Raw genomic sequence first — 20,649 nt, forward strand, 5'->3', positions numbered from 1 at the left:
AATTTCATCAAAATCGGATGTAAAATAAGAAAGTTATGACATTTTAAAGTTTTGCTTATTTTTCAGAAAACAGTGATATGCACAATTCAGTGACATGCAAAAGAGGCAGTCGGTGATGTCCTTCACTCACTATTTCTTTTGTGTTTTGTTTTAATTATACAATATTTCATTTCTTACATATTTGACAATAAGGACCAACTTGACTGAACCATGTAGTATTAATTCTAATTTCACATGTTCATGGAGGTATTGATCATTGTTTCGCTTGACAATGAGAAATTAGAATATTTCTTATAATAAAAAACAACAGAAACAGTGAGTGAATGATGTCATCAGTCTCATCATTTGCATACCAACCAGGATGTGCATATAACTGTTTTGTGAAATTAAGCAAAACTTTAAAATGTCATAACTTTCTTATTTTACATCCAATTTTGATGAAATTTTCAGCATTATGCTTGCTGGATTTTTCACTTTTTATTCAAATCAACTTTTTGTTGGGGTGGACTTGTCCTATAATAATATGATGGAAAGGCCCTCTGAATTTATAACTTGAATCAGTTATCAAAAATTTACCAGACATCTTTAATAAAATTGCATTGAATGCCCAGAATATCCAGAGTTTTGATGAGAGCAGAACATACTAAATAACTGGGTGTGCATGGTAATCATAATCTATATTTGGTCCCAGCTTAAATCCACATGAAGACGGTTCAAAGAAATGAGTATCACAATACAGCACTGCAGTAGACTACATATCCATATCAAGAGCTTACATGTTTTCTCATGTTTTTCCTTAAACTGCAACTACCATCAAGTAAAAAAAAATGAATTTACAATTGCTATCACATTTTCATCATTACATTTGGTTTTAAAGAGTACACTTAAAGTTATACAAATCTGACTAAAATGGAGAATTAAGTCAACTTGCCATAAGACAGAAATGAGTCTGTCTCACAAGCAACTTTCCATACACAATACCCCAGATAAAACTAACTGAGTATAGGAATGATGTGATGTGTTACCTGCAAGATAACTGATAGCAGACGTGACTTTTGACAAGTTACCAAATTCTATTGATTTGATAACATTCACTCTAAACTCATGCCCTTTAAATCAACATGCAATGATTGTAAACCTGCAATTATTCTTATTTAGTTTGAAATTTTATAATTTTCATTTGATTTTAAAGTTTCATTTTAACTGGCGCAAGGACTGCCTTATAACTTAATAATCAGCTATTTAAAAAAAAAAAGTTATTGATGGCTTCATAATAGTGAAATAAATATCAAATACATGCTTATCAATGTTTTGGGGCTATTAAATAGCTGATTATATCAAGGGCTTTATTCCTTCACAATTAAACAATATACTACACAAATGCTTCACTATATTCTCAATCAATTAACTTTACTGGAAATGCTTGCATTTTATCTGAATTATCATTTTGAAATAATACTCTACAATCTCAATTGTTCTGTGTATAATTCAAATTGAGCAAATCAAAGATGTCAATTATGGGAAATGCATGTTGTATACAGGAAAACTATTAACCAAATAAATACTTCAGTACATGCGATATCATACTAGACTTGACAGCAAATAGAACCTCATTACAAGCATAACTAAAATCAATGACTTTTCTAATGTATTACCGTATTCAATTTCATACATATACGAAGCAGCACCACCTGCCCCAATCAAAATCAAAGAACCAAATTTCCCAAAACATCAGCCTTTTGCCTTGATTTGCGAATATATTACCGGTAATCGTTCCATGTATTAGCAAGATATACCCTTATATCAGCCACTAACATACAGCAAAATTTCAGTTTCCTGTCAAATGAACATCATGTTGTGGTGAGAACATGTATTCTAGAAAGTATTCCAATTAAAATTTCCTTTCAGCTATTGAATAAATCACCATGACCAGTTGAGTTGATTTTAGTCAGTAGCACCCCACCATGGTTAATCATGATCAAGAAAAGAGATAAAGATATATATATCATATGAGTTATTGCAGGTGCAAATATACCATCAGCTCACCAACAGAAATGCATATCAACACTTAATCATAGTAGTGACTAATTACGATTGACCACATTGATACAATCAATCAATCATTAAATAGCAATCTATAATTAATTCTGATGCCAAATGCCAATGATGGCCTCCCTCCCTCCAATTTCAAAATAACAAGAATGCTATGGGTCCAAATTTCCAACAATTGAATAATAGAAATTATATCCCTTACCTAAGATTGTTGCATTGAGAGTGTACAATTTTTTTTTCCCTAGGGAAAAAATGAACAATACATTTTTTTTTACCCCCCCCCCCTCAATTCCGAGCTGTGTGACGCGCTATAGCTGCTGGCTAGCTAGCGCTAGTACCAGACCGGTACCCGCTGCTTTTGGTGAGCTGCGCTGGGACGGTACGTATGCACTGGCGCTTGCAGAAAATGCCATCTTTTGACCAAGAGTTTTAGATCGCTCTATTCTGCAACTCAATACAGGATAATTAAATTGTGAAGAAGCATAACAAGGTGAGTCAATGAAGATCCGATAACGTTAGCCGGCCAGCGCATTGCAATTTGACTTGATTGAAAAAAGCATCAGGAGCGCAGCGCAGCGGACCTCTCATTAACCGGAGTCTGGTAGAAGCCGCGCGCAGCCTACCCAGCCAGGAGCTGGATAGCATTAGGTCAGGCGCTAGGTCCAGACCGTCTGTTTTTTAGCCGGGACGATCTAACGTTTTGGTCCAGATAGGTTACACAACAGTTCTCACTTAAAGAAGGGATATAAAACAAATATATCAGGCGTTTCCTTCGAAAGCATAGTGGGAATTATTAATCCTCGGTTGGACTGGCAATATACCTCAGGAAAAATAGTAATTGCCAGACCAACCTTGGAAAAATATTTCCCACTATACTTTCACAAAGCCTGATATATTTGTATAATATTTCATGAAATATGCCAAGGTCATCTTCACTAGTGCTGGAACCTTCATAAATTATCTCATCCATTGCACTCAATCTTTGTTAAATTAACAAAAAGGCATAACATAGAAAATAATACATGGAGCATGTCAATACATTATATTACATATGAATATGAAGCATAATAGAAAAATAAAAAGCAGATTAATAATCGTATACTACCCAGTAATCATAACCCCCCCCCCTATACCCACTTCAATTATATAATAAACAATTTGATTACATGCCCCTTTTGATTAATGGAAATAAGGGGATAAAGATCTATAAAAATATCTGGGAAAAAATATGAAAATATGCCAATGTCAAACAAGACCAAAACATATTATATCAGGTAGTGGATGAAGGGCAAGTACAAGATGATAAGTACACGTTAAATAATAAAAGGTATCTTAATAGATCTGTCAAAATATACAAGTTTTCATTGCATAATGATTTAATATATCGACATTTGGGACCACCTAGATGAAAGCACAGGCTTCACGAGAATAGACATATCATTTTTGGATGTTTTTTAAGTTTGTAAAAATTCAGAAATATGTTGATTTGAAGGAGGAACTCTTCCTCTACTTTCCCTTAAAATGTGAAGCTGAGAAATACAACCAAACACTGGATACAAGAATTTCTTGAAGATAATTTTTTCTTCTCTTTGAGCTTTGAATATCCCCCTGAAATTGAATGTTCCATCAAATTATTATATGGTGTAAGTAGATGGTGGTGAGTTATGACTCAACACTTTGAAGCTCAAGATCTGCTATTCAAACTGGTGAAAGAAATTGTTTTTTTTATCAATAGCCAATAAGCCTGAGTCGAATCGATTTTAAAATCGGTGTTCGATCGATGTCATCGAGCGCCGGTGCAGATTTTGCAAAATCGGTGCATCGAAAAAAAAAAGAAAAAAAATACATCGGCCGGCAGATTCGTTTGATTCACACAATCAATCATCAAAATAAACAGAAATGTCCAACTTGACTACTAGTACTACTTACTTGATTTGTATTCCCCCCAAAATGAAACCGATTGTGTAATTATGATGCCTATTCACCATTAATTTGAAGTTTATTTCGATCATAGTTCGAGTCTTACTCGTCTGCTCGTGCATGCCGAGATAATTTATGCACGATGAATTCATGAATGGAAATCATCGATTGTGCAGCGCATGCGCTGTACTGTGCTTTAATCAAAACAGAAAATGGCCGGAAAATTGACGCAATCAACATAAAATAAACCTTGCTATCATGAACAATATTAATATCATGACCATAGAACATTATTTAATCGTAATATTTGACAATAATTTGCATATGATAATCATTAATATGAATTTAGAGCTTGATGTGAAACGTTTGTATTTCGTTTCAATTTTCAATGACGGACATCACATGACGATCGACTTGAGCGAGAACACTTGTCAAAAAAAAATTATCACGTCAGGATTGATTCTCGAACATAATTGTCAACATGCAGAAACTTTTTCAAGATCGTAATATCTCCATATAATAAAATTTTAAATCATGTAACATGACAAAACAGAGTAAATTGCGTGATATTTTTTTTCCATCAATTTGAAGCTAATTTGTGCCCAACTTCGAGCTCTGATTTTCATTAATGGAAAATATGTCCTACGTCAACGAACGCGCATGCGCATTGTGCTTCTTTTTCTCGGAGCTAGCTAGCTAGCTCCGGAGACGTCCAGGCCAGAGATGGAATTAAAATAAAAAATAATGCCAGTATATTAAATACTATAAAATGACATGCTTTGCTGACATTGTCATTATCTTTAATATGGCCATAAAATCTTATTAAATCGTAATTATTTAACATCCAATAATAATTCATATGAATTTAGTGCTCGATCCGAGACATATTTATTTCGATTGCATGCTCTTGTCTTGACGTGTCTAAAATTTAAAAAATATGGATTATCATATCAGGATTAATTATCGAACATCGTCATTACTCATATTCCACAATCTTTCCTCACAATCGTTATATCAGCATTGAATACCAATTCAAATGACCATCCAGAGAAAATTACGTATTTATTCCCGTCAATTTGGAGCTCATTTTGGATCTAACTACACAATCTAAGGCAAGTTACAGTGCTCCCGCTGGTTGCACTTTTTTGCTGGCGCTGGCCGGGGCTGCGGGCGGGGGTGGTGTGTGCGAGTCTGGACCGCGAATGCTAGTTGACCGAAAATCGTTCGGATCGACTCTGCGTGATTCATGTCTTTGATATTGTTTCATTTTAAACTTATACATTGTCATCTGCAAATATAATTGTTGATGATATTTTGGGAAGAATTCTGCATTGGTCCCGGCTTTTTTGTGTTTTGTGATCATGGAAAATACAAACGAACTTTGCTCTGTCATCTGCTTGTGCAACGCTCACCCGGTACCCAGCCAGCGCATACCGTCAGTGCATGCAATGCGTGCATATATTGCATCGACGCGACGGCGCCGGAGCAAAAAAAATATTGACTCGATTTTCCCCGCCGCGCCTTCAAAATTCGATTCATCGATGTTCGATCGAATTAAAGCTGTCGAACACCGGTTTTCAAAATAATCGATATGACTCAGGCTTAGCTTTGGTGAAGTAAGTAACTGTTGCATCACATGAACTGAATAATTACACTGATTCAATTAATTCACCATGAAAGACCACATATGGTATTCAAAAGCACATAATATTAGAGCACTTGTTTTGTTTGAAAGATAATACATTATCATTTGACATTAACAATTTTTTTTTAGAAGATGGTATTAAGAATCACATTTGCCAATACCTTGGACGAAGCAAAGGTTTTATAAATAAGAAAAAAAAGCACAAAGCACCAAGAGGCAATAGAACTACTAAGGTCTCATATCACTAATTTGGAATCATTTATCCATTGGTCCAAATAATTGTTGAAGAATGAGTAAAACTGCTTACCATTGAAAAAGCAGTGGCCTACAAATGCTTTATGAATGGAAGAATTGCACTTCAGAACTTTCATCATTCTACATTATTTGGGTTTATTGCCATTGTACAAACCAAGCTATAGAATAATAGTGTGAATAAGTCCTACTGAAAATAGTTTATTGCTTAGCATGCATTTTGGTTCTTTAGATACCCAATCATAATGACCCATAACCATGACACCCCCCCCCCCCCCCCAGACCTGCCAACCTCTGGGAATGAAAAAATTGTATTCTGTGATTAAAAAAACTGAATTTTCCCCCAAAAAACTGTATTTCATAATAAAATACATTGTGCGCACGCTCATCGCGGCGCCCAAGCTGCAGGCAAGCTATAATGAGCACTGGTTTTAACAAAATGATTGAAAAAAAAAACAAGTAACCTGAAATTACATTGATCCAATAACCATATTGTGTTTTTTTTTCACCTTTTTTTTTTTTACAAAATCATATTTTTTAAAGAAAAAACGTACTGTCATATTTTGGTTGCAAAAACATACTAAACACGCCAAAAACGTACTGGTTGGCAGCTCTGCCCCCCCCCCCCCAAAAAAAAGGATCATCACTCTGATATGTATACTTGACCAAGTCTGAAGTTGGTCTGGTAAACAATTCTTTAGGTATCGCCAAAACAAAAAGAAGATGGACACTCTGAAGAAAAAAAAAGACTTTGAAGGTGATGGATTAAGTCGTCCAGTATAAGAACTAAATCAGCCTCCTCTTATGACACATTAAACTTTAAAGAAAATAAATATACATATTTGTGCTAAATTATTCAAGCTCTCTTGACCCCATCTTAAAAAGGTTAAAGGGTTATAGTCCTGAGAATGAATTTTAAAGGATATGCCATATCAAAATGACCTTGAGTGATTTAAGAAGATTATACTGAAGTCTATTTTAAGTACAATCAAAATATTGATTTGACCAGAAGTCAAAGGGTGTCCAATATGAATTTGACCAGAAGTCATAGGGTGTTACAATTGTAGTTTCCATCTCTATAGATGAAAGGTATAATCTATCCATCAAGAATGATTGTTTTGCTGGAGAGGAAAGAATTAAAATATGATAATGGAAATACCTCATTGTGATATTGTTGGTCTTGTCATTTGAGAAAAATTGTAAGGGAACTACAGCAACATGTCTACACAGCTATCATATAAAATGCAGACCAAAGTCACAGATAGCTGAAACCATAATTGTACTCTGTTTTACATCCAGTGCAATACAATGTGAACACACTGCTGAAAGTGTAGGCAGAGGTTGTTAAATATTAGCTTGGTTGATATCCTCAGCATCATGACCCTCAAGGAGTGGATAACCTGCTTTCAACCGATCCTCGTTACGTAACGGTCCCCATTTCTCTGATGGTGAGGTGCATGCCTTCAATCTCTGTTCACAAACAATCAAATTAAACATTCTACATTACATTTGTACATTTATTCACTTGAAATGTCTCTTTTATCAAATGTATATCAGGTTTATGGGATAACATGGAATACAGGTTTCATAAAGTAATCTTGGATCAAGAGTTTGTGCTATCATTAGAATGAGCATGGGTTATTCTTTTTCCATCAAAGTGAAGAGTTATGCATGTGTGACAACACATGACTTGGTCGTATTTATTCATCTCATTAATAGATCTCTTACACATCAGATGGATTCTTGACATTCAAATGGCTATAATTTTCTTATCGCTACTTCAATTTTTCACAAACTTTCACTGATCTTAATTCTTAGATTTTTTTTTTCACACAAGCTAACTTGTTTCAAGAATTTCATTGTCTTACTACAAAAGGGCAGTTCTTGAAGTTGAAACTTTATTATCAAAGACAATATCATTGATCTACAAGCAAAAAAGAGACCACAAAGAATCAAGTGAAGAACTCTGTAAAAAATAAATAAATTAAAATGTTAAAGATGAGTTTATTTACCTGACGAACTGATCCCTCTGCTTTGAATAGGAAGTAGAAGGCGAAGTATCCCGGGATGAAGATCATAACAGAGAGAGCCATTAGCCATCCTAGGGTCTCACCCCACTGAGGGTATGTATAGCTTGCATCATAGATCAATGGTTGATACACAACACAGAAGAAGATGAAAATAAACTGCAAGGAATTCAAACAAAATTTCATCAAATGTTTTGCTATTGCACCTCTTGGAAGTTCTGTATAGAATATGGTATAGAATATGGTATTCCAGTTTGGCTACTTCATCAAACAGTTTTATGTTCTATTAATATTGATCCAGATAATAAGGGGGAGTCTTTAAATAGAACCTTGATTTATTTTGATAATCCACGGGCATTAGATGGTGTTCCTTTCTCTCACTGTGTTTGTGTGTCAGTTATCTTTCTCTTCTGTTACTTTATTCTGCATATTGTATTAATCATAATATCAATTTACTGAATACATCTTTGCTATTGCCACAGTTGTATTCCTGGAAATGAAAAAAAGAAAAAAAAAAGAATAGGATTGGTTTATTAATGATAAATATCCCATTTTCCTTTGAAGGAGAAGGCCCAACATCAATTATATTGGAAATTTTAATTAAAGCCTTGCATTTATTTATTTGGACTACTAGTAATATAATGTAGATAAAAAATAAATAAAAAAATGTTGGTGAAGAAAAAATAGTGATATGGTTGCCCATTTAAGGTATGACAGTAGAAGATCTTTGGAATAATGACCTTCAGGAAAATCTCTCTGGGTAAATACTGTAAACAGGAAAGCAAACAAATTAAACTTTCCAAGCTGTACAAACTCAATAAAGGATATACCTCAGGAAATTAACTTTATGAACAACTTTTACTCCTACACGGCAGGCATTACATCAAAAAGAATACTTTCCAATGAAAAGAATGAGAGATATCTTCTTATACACAATAAAAAATAGTTATAAGTAGGAAAAGAGGGCATATAAGCAAGTTGGCTATCATTTGGCTTTTCTTAATTATCAAAAAGTATCTTAATTATTTTTGCCCAGCCTAATCAATGCTCATCACAGATAATTTAAAAAACCATTAACCTAGTTCAGTCTGTGTGAACTGTTTTATCCCCTAAATGAACTCTGAACTAGCTTACTTTTCTCTTCATATCACCTAACAGAGGGCCTTTTCACACTTGAGTCATCATTGTAATGATGATTGCAGGCACTCATGATTCTAATCATGTTCTAGTTTGGTTTCACACATGCTAAAAATTTGTTATGAACCTTATTTTTCACTGGAATCATCATTCAAATAATCAAATTACAATTTTTTTACTGTGTTAAAGGGCAGTATGTTACACTTATATCTTTGTGAAACACCCCCTGATCTGATTATGGAATGAGAAAAGAAAAGGAAAGTAAAAAGTCACAATACTATCCCCCACCACCTCCAAAGTCCCTTCCTGGAGTTTACTTCTAATGGTTAGCAAAACAATAAAATTCATGTCCCTTAAAACTATAGTACAATCTTAATAAACTTTATATTAGTCTAGAGGAAAGTACATGATATAAAAAATGTATTCAGATTTAAAAGACATTTTATTTTCATTGTATCCTATACTGTTTTCATTCATTAACCCTTGATAAACTGGGGGGAGGGGTCAATTTGACCCCCCCCCTTGACAAATTTCGTCACTGCGCCGTCACGCAAATTTTCTTGACCGCGCTGCTCACTGACTTTTTACTTTCATGCCTTGCACATCTTTTGAGACCAAATTTGTGACACCCGTGTACGCGGTTCTGAAATTACGCAACATTTTGTAAGTGCATGTCAGACCAAAAATTGCTAAAAAACAGGATTCTATGTACTAAGTCAATGCAAATTGTGTTTTTCAACAAAAAATATAAATATTTGATTATTTTTACTTTTGTTGGTTTAAATGGATTTATTTTATGCTATTTATGATCGCAAAAGGGTCCCCGACAAATTTCATCGGAAAAGACAATAAAAAACAAAGGTTTGAAAAAACAGAGAAATACATGTTACAAGAATTTAAAAAACAGTAAATACATAAGAAATCATATTTTTGCAATTTTTTGTAGATATTTGTTAGAAATGTAAAAATTGATACTCTCACCAAAAATTAGCATTCTACTAGCTATATAAATTGAGTTAAAGGCAAAAACATACAAACAAACAAAAAATTGAGGGAAAATTTCATACGCTTACTTGCATAACTAACAAGTGTTGCTTAGGCCCCCATTCCACAGAACGGAGACGGTTGAAAGACCACTGAAAGACTTAAAATTGATGAGGTCTTACAGCGGTCTTCAAGATCACTGAAATTTGTCAGCTCTGTGGAATGGCTCAGAAAGACCCCTCAAAGAACTCTGAAAGACTGATGGATATTTCTTGTCTTACTGGTCTTAGAGTAGTCTTACAGAGATCTTTCAATGGTCTTTCAGAGATCTTTTATGCAACAAGTGATCTTTCAGAATTCTTTCCATGGACTTTGCCTGGTCTTTCAATGGTCTTTCAATGATCTCTCAGGAGTCTTAGTCATCTCCGCAAAAATCTTGAGAGACTGCCGAAAGATCATTAAAAGACTATTAAGACCTTTGAAAGTTCATCGAAAGACTGCTGAAAGACCGCTGAAAGACCACTGAAAGACCATTTTCTTGTAAGACCGTTGTAAGACTGTTTTGAACCGTTTCAAAAAGTTTTGGAGCCCATGAAGACCACGAAGACCGCTGAAAGAACCATTCATGAAAGGACTTGTTAGATGTTTAATCCGACAAGTCCTGTTTCATCTACTGCTAAAAGTCTGCTATACCATAGTTACAGTGCTTCTCATCAAATCAACATCAAGGAAAGGTGTCAGATCTGACAACTTTTCAAACAAAAGCGTTGATGAAACACAACATATTAAGTGAGCTAATCATTTTTCTTACAAACTGCCTGCTGAGCTTATTTTATTTCTTACATTTGTTAAGTCACTTATTCATTTTCATTACACACCCCCCGATTTGTTTAGAAGTGCCTCAAGTATTTAATTAGGTTGAAAAATGCCTACATAAATCTCAAGCATTATAACCATCAGCATCGTCGTCAATATAATCATCATTAATATTAATATCACTATTATTACTATCATTATTACGTATGAAGAGAGCTTTGGGGTTATTTTTCTTACCACGATGACAAATGGAGCAATGAACATCCATGCAATCTTCCAGTAAATAGGGATGCCATAGCCAAGCATTACCTTCAAATCTGACACAAATCGTCCAGCACCTTCAACAATAAGACATGGAAGATAAATGTTTAATGGAGGAAAGTAGGATGGTTGGGTTGAATGATGGTCAGAAAATCAGAGGGAAGTAGGAGGGTTGGGTTGAATGATGGTCAGTTGGTCAGCGTTGGGTTAAATGATGGTCAGTTGTCAAAGGGAAGTAGAGGGTTGGGTTGAATGATGGTCGGTCGGTCAGAGGGAAGGCTTGAAAATGGTCAGTTGGTCAGAGGAAATTAGTAGGGTTGGTTTGAATGATGGTCAGTTGGTCAGAGGAAAGTAGGAGGGTTGGGTTGAACGATGGTCAGTCGGTCAAAGGGAAGTAGAGGGTTGGTTTGATTGATGGTCGGTCGGTCAGAGGAAAGGAGGGTTGGGTTGATTAATGGTCGGTCGGTCAGAGGGAAGTAGGATGGTCGGTTTGAATGATGGTCAGTCAGTCAGAGGAAAGGAGGGTTGAGAAGGATGGTTAGTTGGTCAAAGGGAAGTAGGAGGGTTGGTTTGAATGATGGTCAGTTGGTCAGAGGAAAGTTGGAGGGTTGGGTTGAATGATGGTCAGTTGGTCAAAAAGAAGTAGAGGGTTGGGTTGAATGATGGTCAGTTGGTCAGAGGAAAGGATGGTTGGTTGAATGATGGTCAGTCGGTCAGAGGGAAGTAGGAGGGTTGGTTTGAATGATGGTCAGTTGGTCAGAAGTAGGAGGGTTGGTTTGAATGATGGTCAGAGGAAAGGATGGTTGGTTTGAATGATGGTCGGTCGGTCAGAGGGAAGTAGGAGGGTTGGCTCGAAAATGGTCAGTTGGTCAGAGGAAATTAAGAGGGTTGGTTTGAATGATGGTCAGTCGGTCAGAGGAAAGTAGGGTTGGTTGAAATGATGGTCAGTCGGTCAGAGGAAATTAGAAGGGTTGGTTTGAATGATGGTGAGTTGGTCAGAGGAAAGTTGGAGGGTTGGTTTAAATGATGGCCAGTCGGTCAGAGGAAAGGAAGGTTGGTTTGAATCATGGTCGGTCGGTCAGAGGGAAGTAGGAGGGTTGGCTCGAAATGGTCAGTTGGTCAGAGGAAATAAGGAGGGTTGGTTTGAATGATGGTCAGTCGGTCAGAGGAAAGTAGGGATGGTTTAAATGATGGTCAGTCGGTCAGAGGAAAGGAAGGTTGGTTTGAATGATGGTCAGTCGGTCAGAGGAAAGTAGGGTTGGTTGAAATGATGGTCAGTCGGTCAGAGGAAATTAGGAGGGTTGGTTTGAATGATGGTCAGTTGGACAGAGGAAAGTAGGAGGGTTGGTTTGAACGATGGTCAGAGGAAAGTAGGAGGGTTGGGTTGAATGATGGTCAGTCGGTCAGAGGAAAGGATGGGTGGTTTGAATGATGGTCGGTCGGTCAGAGGGAAGTAGGAGGGTTGGCTTGAAAATGGTCAGTTGGTCAGAGGGAATTAGGAGGGTTGGTTGAATGATGGTCAGTCGGTCAGAGGAAAGTAGGGTTGGTTTAAATGATGGTCAGTCGGTCAGAGGAAATTAGAAGGGTTGGTTTGAATGATGGTGAGTTGGTCAAAGGAAAGTTGGTTTAAATGATGGTTGATCGGTCAGAGGAAAGGATGGTTGGGTTGAATGATGATCAGTTGGTCAGAGGGAAGTTGAGGTTTGGTTTGAATGACGGTCAGAGGGAAGTAGGAGGGTTGGCTTGAAAATGGTCAGTTGGTCAGAGGAAATTAGGAGGGTTGGTTTGAATGATGGTTAGTTGGTCAAAGGGAAGTAGAGGGTTGGGTTGAATGATGGTCAGTCGGTCAGAGGAAAGTAGGGTTAGCTTAAATGATGGTCAGTCAGTCAGAGGAAATTAGAAGGGTTGGTTTGAATGATGGTCAGAGGAAAGTAGGAGGGTTGGTTTGAATGATGGTCAGTTGGTCAGAGGAAAGTAGGAGGGTTGGTTTTGAATGATGGTCAGTTGGTCAGAGAAAAGTAGGAGGGTTGGGTTGAATGATGGTCAGTTGGTCAGAGGAAAGTAGTAGGGTTGGTTTGAATGGTCAGAGGAAAGTAGGAGGGTTGGGTTGAATGATGGTCAGTCAGTCAGAGGGAAGTACATGTAAGACATGGAAGAAGTAGATTAGAGTAACATTGTTGAAGGAGGATGCATTGAATAGGGTACATTAGAAAGAGAGGTAGGAACAATATTACTGTGGGTGCAAGGAAAATCTCATCCCCTGTGCAAGACATGATTCACACCTTGATTTGTCATGAACTTCGGGAAAGCGTCCAAATTAACAAGGGCGGGATGTGGCAAAGAGGAAAGGGAAGAAAGACTAAATGAGCATTTTAAAAATACATTTCAGTGAATAAAATTCATTTAGGTCTATATTACACCTTCCAAATGTATTAAAGGAAGATACATGCATCTGGAAAACCCCACAACATTTATAGGGAAAGAGAATGAGATGGAGATCGAATGAGACAATGATGATGAGGAACTGATGGAGTAAGAGGGAAAGACTCATGGCCAAAGGAAGCAAGGGTGCTAAAGCAAGATTTTCCTCGGGGGTGCTTCGTGTGTTTGTATTTTTTCCAACAGCAGCACTCCCTGGAAATCTGGTAGGTACATGTATGACAAATGACAGAAATGTTACCAAAAAATGACATTTTGATTGTCAAATTTACTTCAGCAACACCAGTACACAAAAAAAAAAAAAAACGTTCCTGGTGCCCAGGCAAGAGTTAACCATGTCTGTCTTTTTTTAATAGAAAAGTTGGAAGTAAAATCAAATAATTTCAGTTTTTCAAGGCATTCCAATTAACAAAATAAACCAGGAACACGCTGAACAACATACAGGCACAAATGTATGAAATATTTGCTGAACAAATTCAAATCAAAAGGTGAAAAAATGAGACGATGAAGAACGGAGGGAGTAAGAGCAGACCTGAGTAAGAGTGGAGATAAAACTATCTCTGCATACAAATTTTTAAAAAAGTTAAAAGCATATTTAACAACTTCAGTTAAAGGCATTTCAAATAAACGAAATATGAAAAAAAATACTGAAAAAACACACAAATTTGATTAGACCTCCCATATGAATGAAAGGAAAATAAATGCATCTGAAAAGAAAACAAACATTTGCAAATGTAACATTTCTGGGAAATATAAAATTAGTTAACCCGCGAAATCTGAAAAAAGGGTTCAAATAAAATTTAATAACTTTGGTTAAGGATTTCTAAATTAACGATATAAAAAAAGAAATATACTGAATATCATAAAATAAGAAAAAGGTAAGGAGGGATTATTTCACCCCATTTTAATATTTCTTCACGATTAATACCTTTTAAAGGGGAATCCAGCCTTGGCAATAAAATGTTGTGTTGGGAAGGAGAAAAATAAATCAAACAGAATGGTGAAAGTTTGAAAGAAATCGGACAAGCAATTAGAAAGTTATAGCTGCTTTAAAATTGAGATCACTAATACTATGTAGATTTCAAATTGGCAACTGTGTAAGTAAATTATGACAAGGGGCAAGGACAACTTTCCCATAGGCCATGTACTTTATCATCAGGGATTTGTGGTTTTCTCCTAAGTACCTATTCCCCTGGGGCATTAATCTAATTATAACCCAGGTAGTATATTTTGTTATGTCCTCATGAAAGAAAAATATAATTTGAAATAAAACTTTTGGGAAAAATGACATTTTAGCCATAATATGTATTGGAGTACGTGGAAGAGTAGTCCTTGCCTTACATCACTATGACATCCCACATGCGGCCAATTTGAAGTCTCCATGGGTATAGTGATTACCATTATTTGCAACTTTTAAAAATTCATAACTTTCTTGTTGTTTGTCCAATATTGTTCAAACTTTCACCCATCAACTTATCTGATTTTTCTTTTCCTTATAAAAACAAGTTTTTATTTGGGTTGGATTCCCCTTTAAGGTAATACAAATCATTGAAGATGAGTGAAGATATAAACTTACATTAAAAAAAAAATCAAATATCATATTTTTACGATATGCGGATCTTAACATAAAGTAAAAACAAAAATAACATTGCACACATAAAACACAATTATAGATACTCAATGTTCGGGGAACACAGAAAATAATGAGGGGAAACGAAATTCACGATATAATACATTAGTAAAACAAAAAGATACGATTGCCAATATAAATCACGTATTTTATTCCTGTTTAGGGAATATTAAAAATAATGAGGGAAGCGAAATTCACGATACAGTATACAGTGCAAAGATAAAAGACAAATATAGATGCATTCATGTTCGGGAAATAAAGAATATGAGAGAAGAAAATCAATTGCATATATCGAAAACAAGACATCGTTTTCAGGTAGGTCGAAGTGGCTATTCAGGAGGCCAAGACCGACAGGCTAGCTATAGGCATGAACGAGCGCACATTTTACTTTAATGCGCGCACATCTAGCATGGTCCACGAGGCAGATTCAGGATCCGGTGGGATCCCACTAGCAGCTTCCCCCGACGCTGAGAGTGTCCGAGAACACAAAAGCGTCTTCCGGCAGGACCCTGAACCACTTTTGTGATACGCGTTGGCTGCCTATCGCGCAATCGGGATCAAGCAGGATCGCCGCGGGATCCCGGGGCGCGCCACTGATGATAATTTGAACGTTCTCCCTTATACTACATGATCATTTTTATTTCCTTAACTATACCTACTACTCTAAATGATGGCAGATTAAAGCTCAGCCAAAAAGGAATATAACAAGAGTGATTAATTTGCTTTTGACACTTGTTCAATAATAACTCCAGACAATAATTCTATTTTTAAAATGCACCAGTAAACAGACTTAAGATAAAATCATAATCAGAGGATAAAAAACCCCTGATGATTAAATTTACAAAATTTGTCACCATGTATACAAGCAAGCTTACATACTAGTGAGGATATCACATCATTATTACATGTACTTACCGTACACATAAGATATAACGACACACTCTGACACAGCAACTAATAGCGTGGTAAAGGTACTTGCAAAATTGTCAATCAATGTAAGCCAATAGATTCCACTCTGTAAAAACAAATCATTTACTTTAATAGCATCACAGCCATAATTATGAAATATAAAACTACATGTAAATAGCAACTGTCCAACTGGCCATCTTTAACTGTACAGATTACTCTATCAACTAGCAGTGTCATTTAGCCAGCTCCATCTTCCTTTACTCAATCTTATTTTGCAATAGAATTTGTTTATTCTATTACATACATCATGTATGATCTCTTCTTATCAAAAGAAACGTATCATTGTAATTCAATAATCTGCACTGCTATTTTTTTATGGAAATGGCTGGTGTTCCACTAAAACTATGTCAATACACAGCCCAATGTTAGCCATAGTGCAGACCAATAGGAAAGATTAGAAAGTATCTTGGGTGATTTGTACTGCAGTATTAACATATCAGACTAAAGTAGATGCAATTTACACTATGCAGTCAAACTTAATGCCTCCACCATTGCCAGATACACTTCACACCTAATCCACTTTCTGAAATTGTAAAAAAAAAAAATATTGTGAACCTTTGGCCTTCACATGACCTGTAATCTTATCAGATCCCGGCTATGAATATAAGTCTGAAGTTTGTCCCTTACGTCATCTGTAACATTTGAACCTTGTGACCCAAAATCTTAATAGATTATTGTCCCTATAAATAGACATAAACCAAATTTTAAATTGATCCCTCAAACAGTTCTTTAAGCTATCACAAGAACACCCCCCCCCAAGATAGACCATCAGACATGAATAACAGCAAGGATATATAATGCATCTGGGTGGAGGTATAGAACATCCTTTGCCAAAGAGTTGACTAAATAGATCTGAAAATGAGAAACATTTCTTTAAAGTACTCTTCAAAATCTTTCAAGCTCCCCTCTCATCACAGATAAGGTGTGTTTTTTTTAATCATCTACGCTAGATCTAGATCCAGGATAGCAATATGAAGTGTTTAGAAACATTGTATTAAAAAGTGCTATATAAATGTTGAACATTATCATCATTATTACATTATCTATAATAGAGTAGGCTGATTCAGCCATCCTTGTTTGCAATCAAAATAGTGCAATCATTTTAAGGTTAAGTACATTTATTTTATGAAACCCCCTAATAAATTTGGCAAATATTTAGCACAGCCATATTGAAGTGCCTAATGTTGATATCAATGTAAACTTTATTTGTTGGGAGACGCTATCAATCTCTCATTTATGAATCAATAAAGATAAATCATCTCACAATTACTAAATATGAATTTGCTGAGCTAGCAAACTTCAAAATCTACTGTGCATGTGGCAATCAAATTGGAATTTAACTGCATTTTTTTCTGAAGCAGATCCAGCATTTCATTAAAAAGATAGCTCCAGAAAGTTGAACATATTTCTTTTCAAAATTCTTTGACCAAAAGAAAGGATTCTATCTACATGTACCTGGAACTGATCGTATTTGTCCCAGGGAAATGCTTTACAAGAAAAGGTTTCCACTCAAGAAACATGGACCTGATTCCCCTAAAACGAATCTGACAATGGAATACATAATTTGGGTCATGGGAAAGGGCAAAAGGAAGCAATAGTTCCGTTATGTGACAAATCTATCAGTCATTAACCTTGATTCTACAATTCTACTATATGAATGCAATTAAAGAGTCAAGTTGAGAGATCCCAGTTTTCCTTTTTTATAAATGCCAATTCATTGTTTTTTTCTCGTAACTCTGAACATCGCATGCCTAGTTATTCACTGATTTAAATTGTATTTATTACAATCAACCATGAATAGTAAGCCCCCCCCCCCCAAATAATATTTATGGATTGCAAGATGAGCCTATCTTCAGCAAATTTGCTCCTTTACATGAAGCTAGCAGAAATTCTGTTTCAATACATGGCTTTGCAGATGTTATGGAAATGGTTATCAAAATGAATGTATGTATGTATGTTGTACCTGTGTTACGAGGAGGATGCCAATGAGGAAAGTGATAAAGGAGACAATTCCAGTCAATAACGTCTTTCTTCCTCTCATGAACGGGATGTTCTCTTCTACTATGTCATACAGACCAGATATGACAGTCTCTAAATCAACAAACTAGAATGGATACAATGAAAAAAAAATTAACTACATAAGTAATCAATAGTTTCTTGAGTATCTAAAACCGATAAACAGTCAATACGCTGATATTACGTGTTTCCAATACAAAATAGAAAGGTCATTTATAGGCAAAAGTAATAAATCATACTGGTATATGAAATAAAAATAAAAATAAGGATGGAAAAGGAAAAAAAGAAAGGAGAAAAACAAAATGTTTGAAGGTATTAGGAAAGGGGAAAGGGAAAAAATGAAACATGAAAACAAAAATAAAAAGAAATTGAATTGGAAAAGATGGAGAAAGGAGAAGGGATAGAAAAAGAGGGGGGGGGAAGGAGAAAGAGAGAATTTGAACATATTTGAATTTGAAATCGGATCTGAAACTGGAAGTGGGGTTGGAATTAAAATTGAAATAAAATGTTATTCCAATTGAGTGTGTTATAACATACCTGACTGTCCATACCAATAGTGATAAACATAAAGAAGAACAAGACAGACCACAGTGGAGCAATAGGCATACGAGCTAATGCTTCAGGATAGACAACAAACACCAAACCAGGCCCTGTAAAAACAAATTACGTTCAATACCTTAAATCTTTTCAAATATTTCAATGTCTGTATCAAAGTGGACAGTGATTTTGATATTCATGCATATATATACATGTATAAAGGGTGTTTCTAAAATAAAAATTACCAAACTTTAATGGTCAGCTATTTCAAGAATACATGGTTTATTCATGGATGTCTATTCTATATAATACTATAATTTCCAAAAAAAAATCTAAAATAATCTTTTAAAAATCTCTCTTTTTACAATGAGCTGTTTTTTTCTTTAATACGGTATGTACACAGCAGAATGGATCAGTTAAATAATTTGCTTTAAGTATGGTGCTTTCAAAACTATCCAAATAGTTCATACCACATATCCCTTTCATTGATCAAATTTTTGCATTGATTTTCAGTGCTTTCAGAACTGCAAATCATTTCTATTTTCACAAAATCTTTAGGTTTTTTCATCAGGTATATTAAAAATTTTGACAATGTATAGAAGTGTTAGGTTCAGCACACATCTAGTGCATGATGATTTGCTTTCAATTCAGTGCTTTCAAAGCTATCCAATTGGTTTATATTCTCACAATGGGGATTATGGTTGGTTTTTTTTTGTCAGTTGTAAAATATTTTGACAATAGACCAGTTCGTAGTTACTTCTGGGACAATTTTGGTCAAATGACCTTTCATTTCTTTCATTAAGATAGGTAGATTTCAAAGCAAGATATTACGTATGCATGCCTTACATAGCGGGATGAAGAAATTGAATAGACCAGGACTGGTGACTAGAATAGCACATTAATGAACACTCTATGAAGTTATTTGTTGCATTTCTACTTTGAATGCATACTAGAGGATGTTGTACAATGTACTTGACAAACTGTGAAATATACCAGTCATTCGTGGACGCATTTTTTTGTGGATAAGATTGAAAAACACAATTCAAAACAATATAATGAATAATCAAGACATCGAATTTGGTGCTTTTCTCACTACATTGTAAATTTTAAACCACCATGTCACTTTAGTACAAATGACCTTCCTCTGATCATGCGCAGAATCTTCTGATCATGCGCAGAGTGGAACTACGAACTGGCTTATATATCAAAGTACACGGGCAAGTGCCATTTAGGGCAGAATGGTATGCTTCACAGGTTATATTCACCATTCAGCTTTCAAAACTAGTCAAGTGGTTCATATTCTCTCAAACTATTCACTCTGTTATATCTCATCTTCTACAGTGCGTATCAAAAAAAAGTTTACACTTTGAAAAAGCCCTGGAAATTAAAAAATATACAACATGTGGGTAATTTTTTCACATATAATCTTGGGTTTGGGTCTCATCTATCAAATGAAAGTAAAAGTTTTGACAGAATGTTACACTTGAGTGAGCACTGTCCATTTTTGTAAAGCTTGCAGAAATCTGTTTGCGCAGAAACGCTCGTTTGCACGCTGTGTCAAGGGGAACGGGCAAAATCAAACTTACCCTGCGAAACATTTTTCATACATTTCCCTTGCACTTTTAGTCAATTTAGATAAAACGGATACATTCAAGCATTTTGTAACAATTTTGCCACCCAAATCAAGATTTCAACACTTAGTAAGCACAACCTTTACCCTTTTTGTGTCAGCTGGATCTGAGGACATAACTGCATCTGAACAAAAGTTTACATCAGACATGTCCAGCATTTTTTCACTAAGTTTTTATCATTTAAAGTGGGTTTACATTTCATTTTTCATATAATACTTGTTTCTCCACACTTTTCCCAAGCTTGACAATGATTAACAAAATGAAAATCAAGCCTAAGCCATTTCATGTAAATCACAGCTCAGTGTAAAGCAAATATCGTCTTGATGGCCTCGG

General features: G+C 35.4%; 1 protein-coding gene across 1 annotated transcript in view; it reads right to left on the minus strand.

The window, feature by feature from the left end:
• Positions 1-3,415: 3,415 nt before the first annotated feature.
• LOC129260661 (sodium- and chloride-dependent glycine transporter 1-like) overlaps positions 3,416-20,649 on the minus strand; it is a 42,551-nt gene continuing 25,317 nt past the window's right edge. The window contains exons 6-11 of the mRNA XM_064114293.1: positions 18,686-18,798; positions 18,096-18,236; positions 16,079-16,178; positions 11,071-11,171; positions 7,882-8,055; positions 3,416-7,339 (exon numbers count right to left, since the gene is read on the minus strand). Coding sequence (XP_063970363.1) covers positions 7,214-7,339; positions 7,882-8,055; positions 11,071-11,171; positions 16,079-16,178; positions 18,096-18,236; positions 18,686-18,798 — 755 coding nt within the window. The 3' untranslated portion in view covers positions 3,416-7,213. The remainder of the gene's footprint in view (positions 7,340-7,881; positions 8,056-11,070; positions 11,172-16,078; positions 16,179-18,095; positions 18,237-18,685; positions 18,799-20,649) is intronic.

The sequence above is a fragment of the Lytechinus pictus genome, unplaced genomic scaffold (genome assembly GCF_037042905.1).
Source record: "Lytechinus pictus isolate F3 Inbred unplaced genomic scaffold, Lp3.0 scaffold_19, whole genome shotgun sequence".
Classification (NCBI taxonomy): Eukaryota; Metazoa; Echinodermata; class Echinoidea; order Temnopleuroida; family Toxopneustidae; genus Lytechinus; species Lytechinus pictus.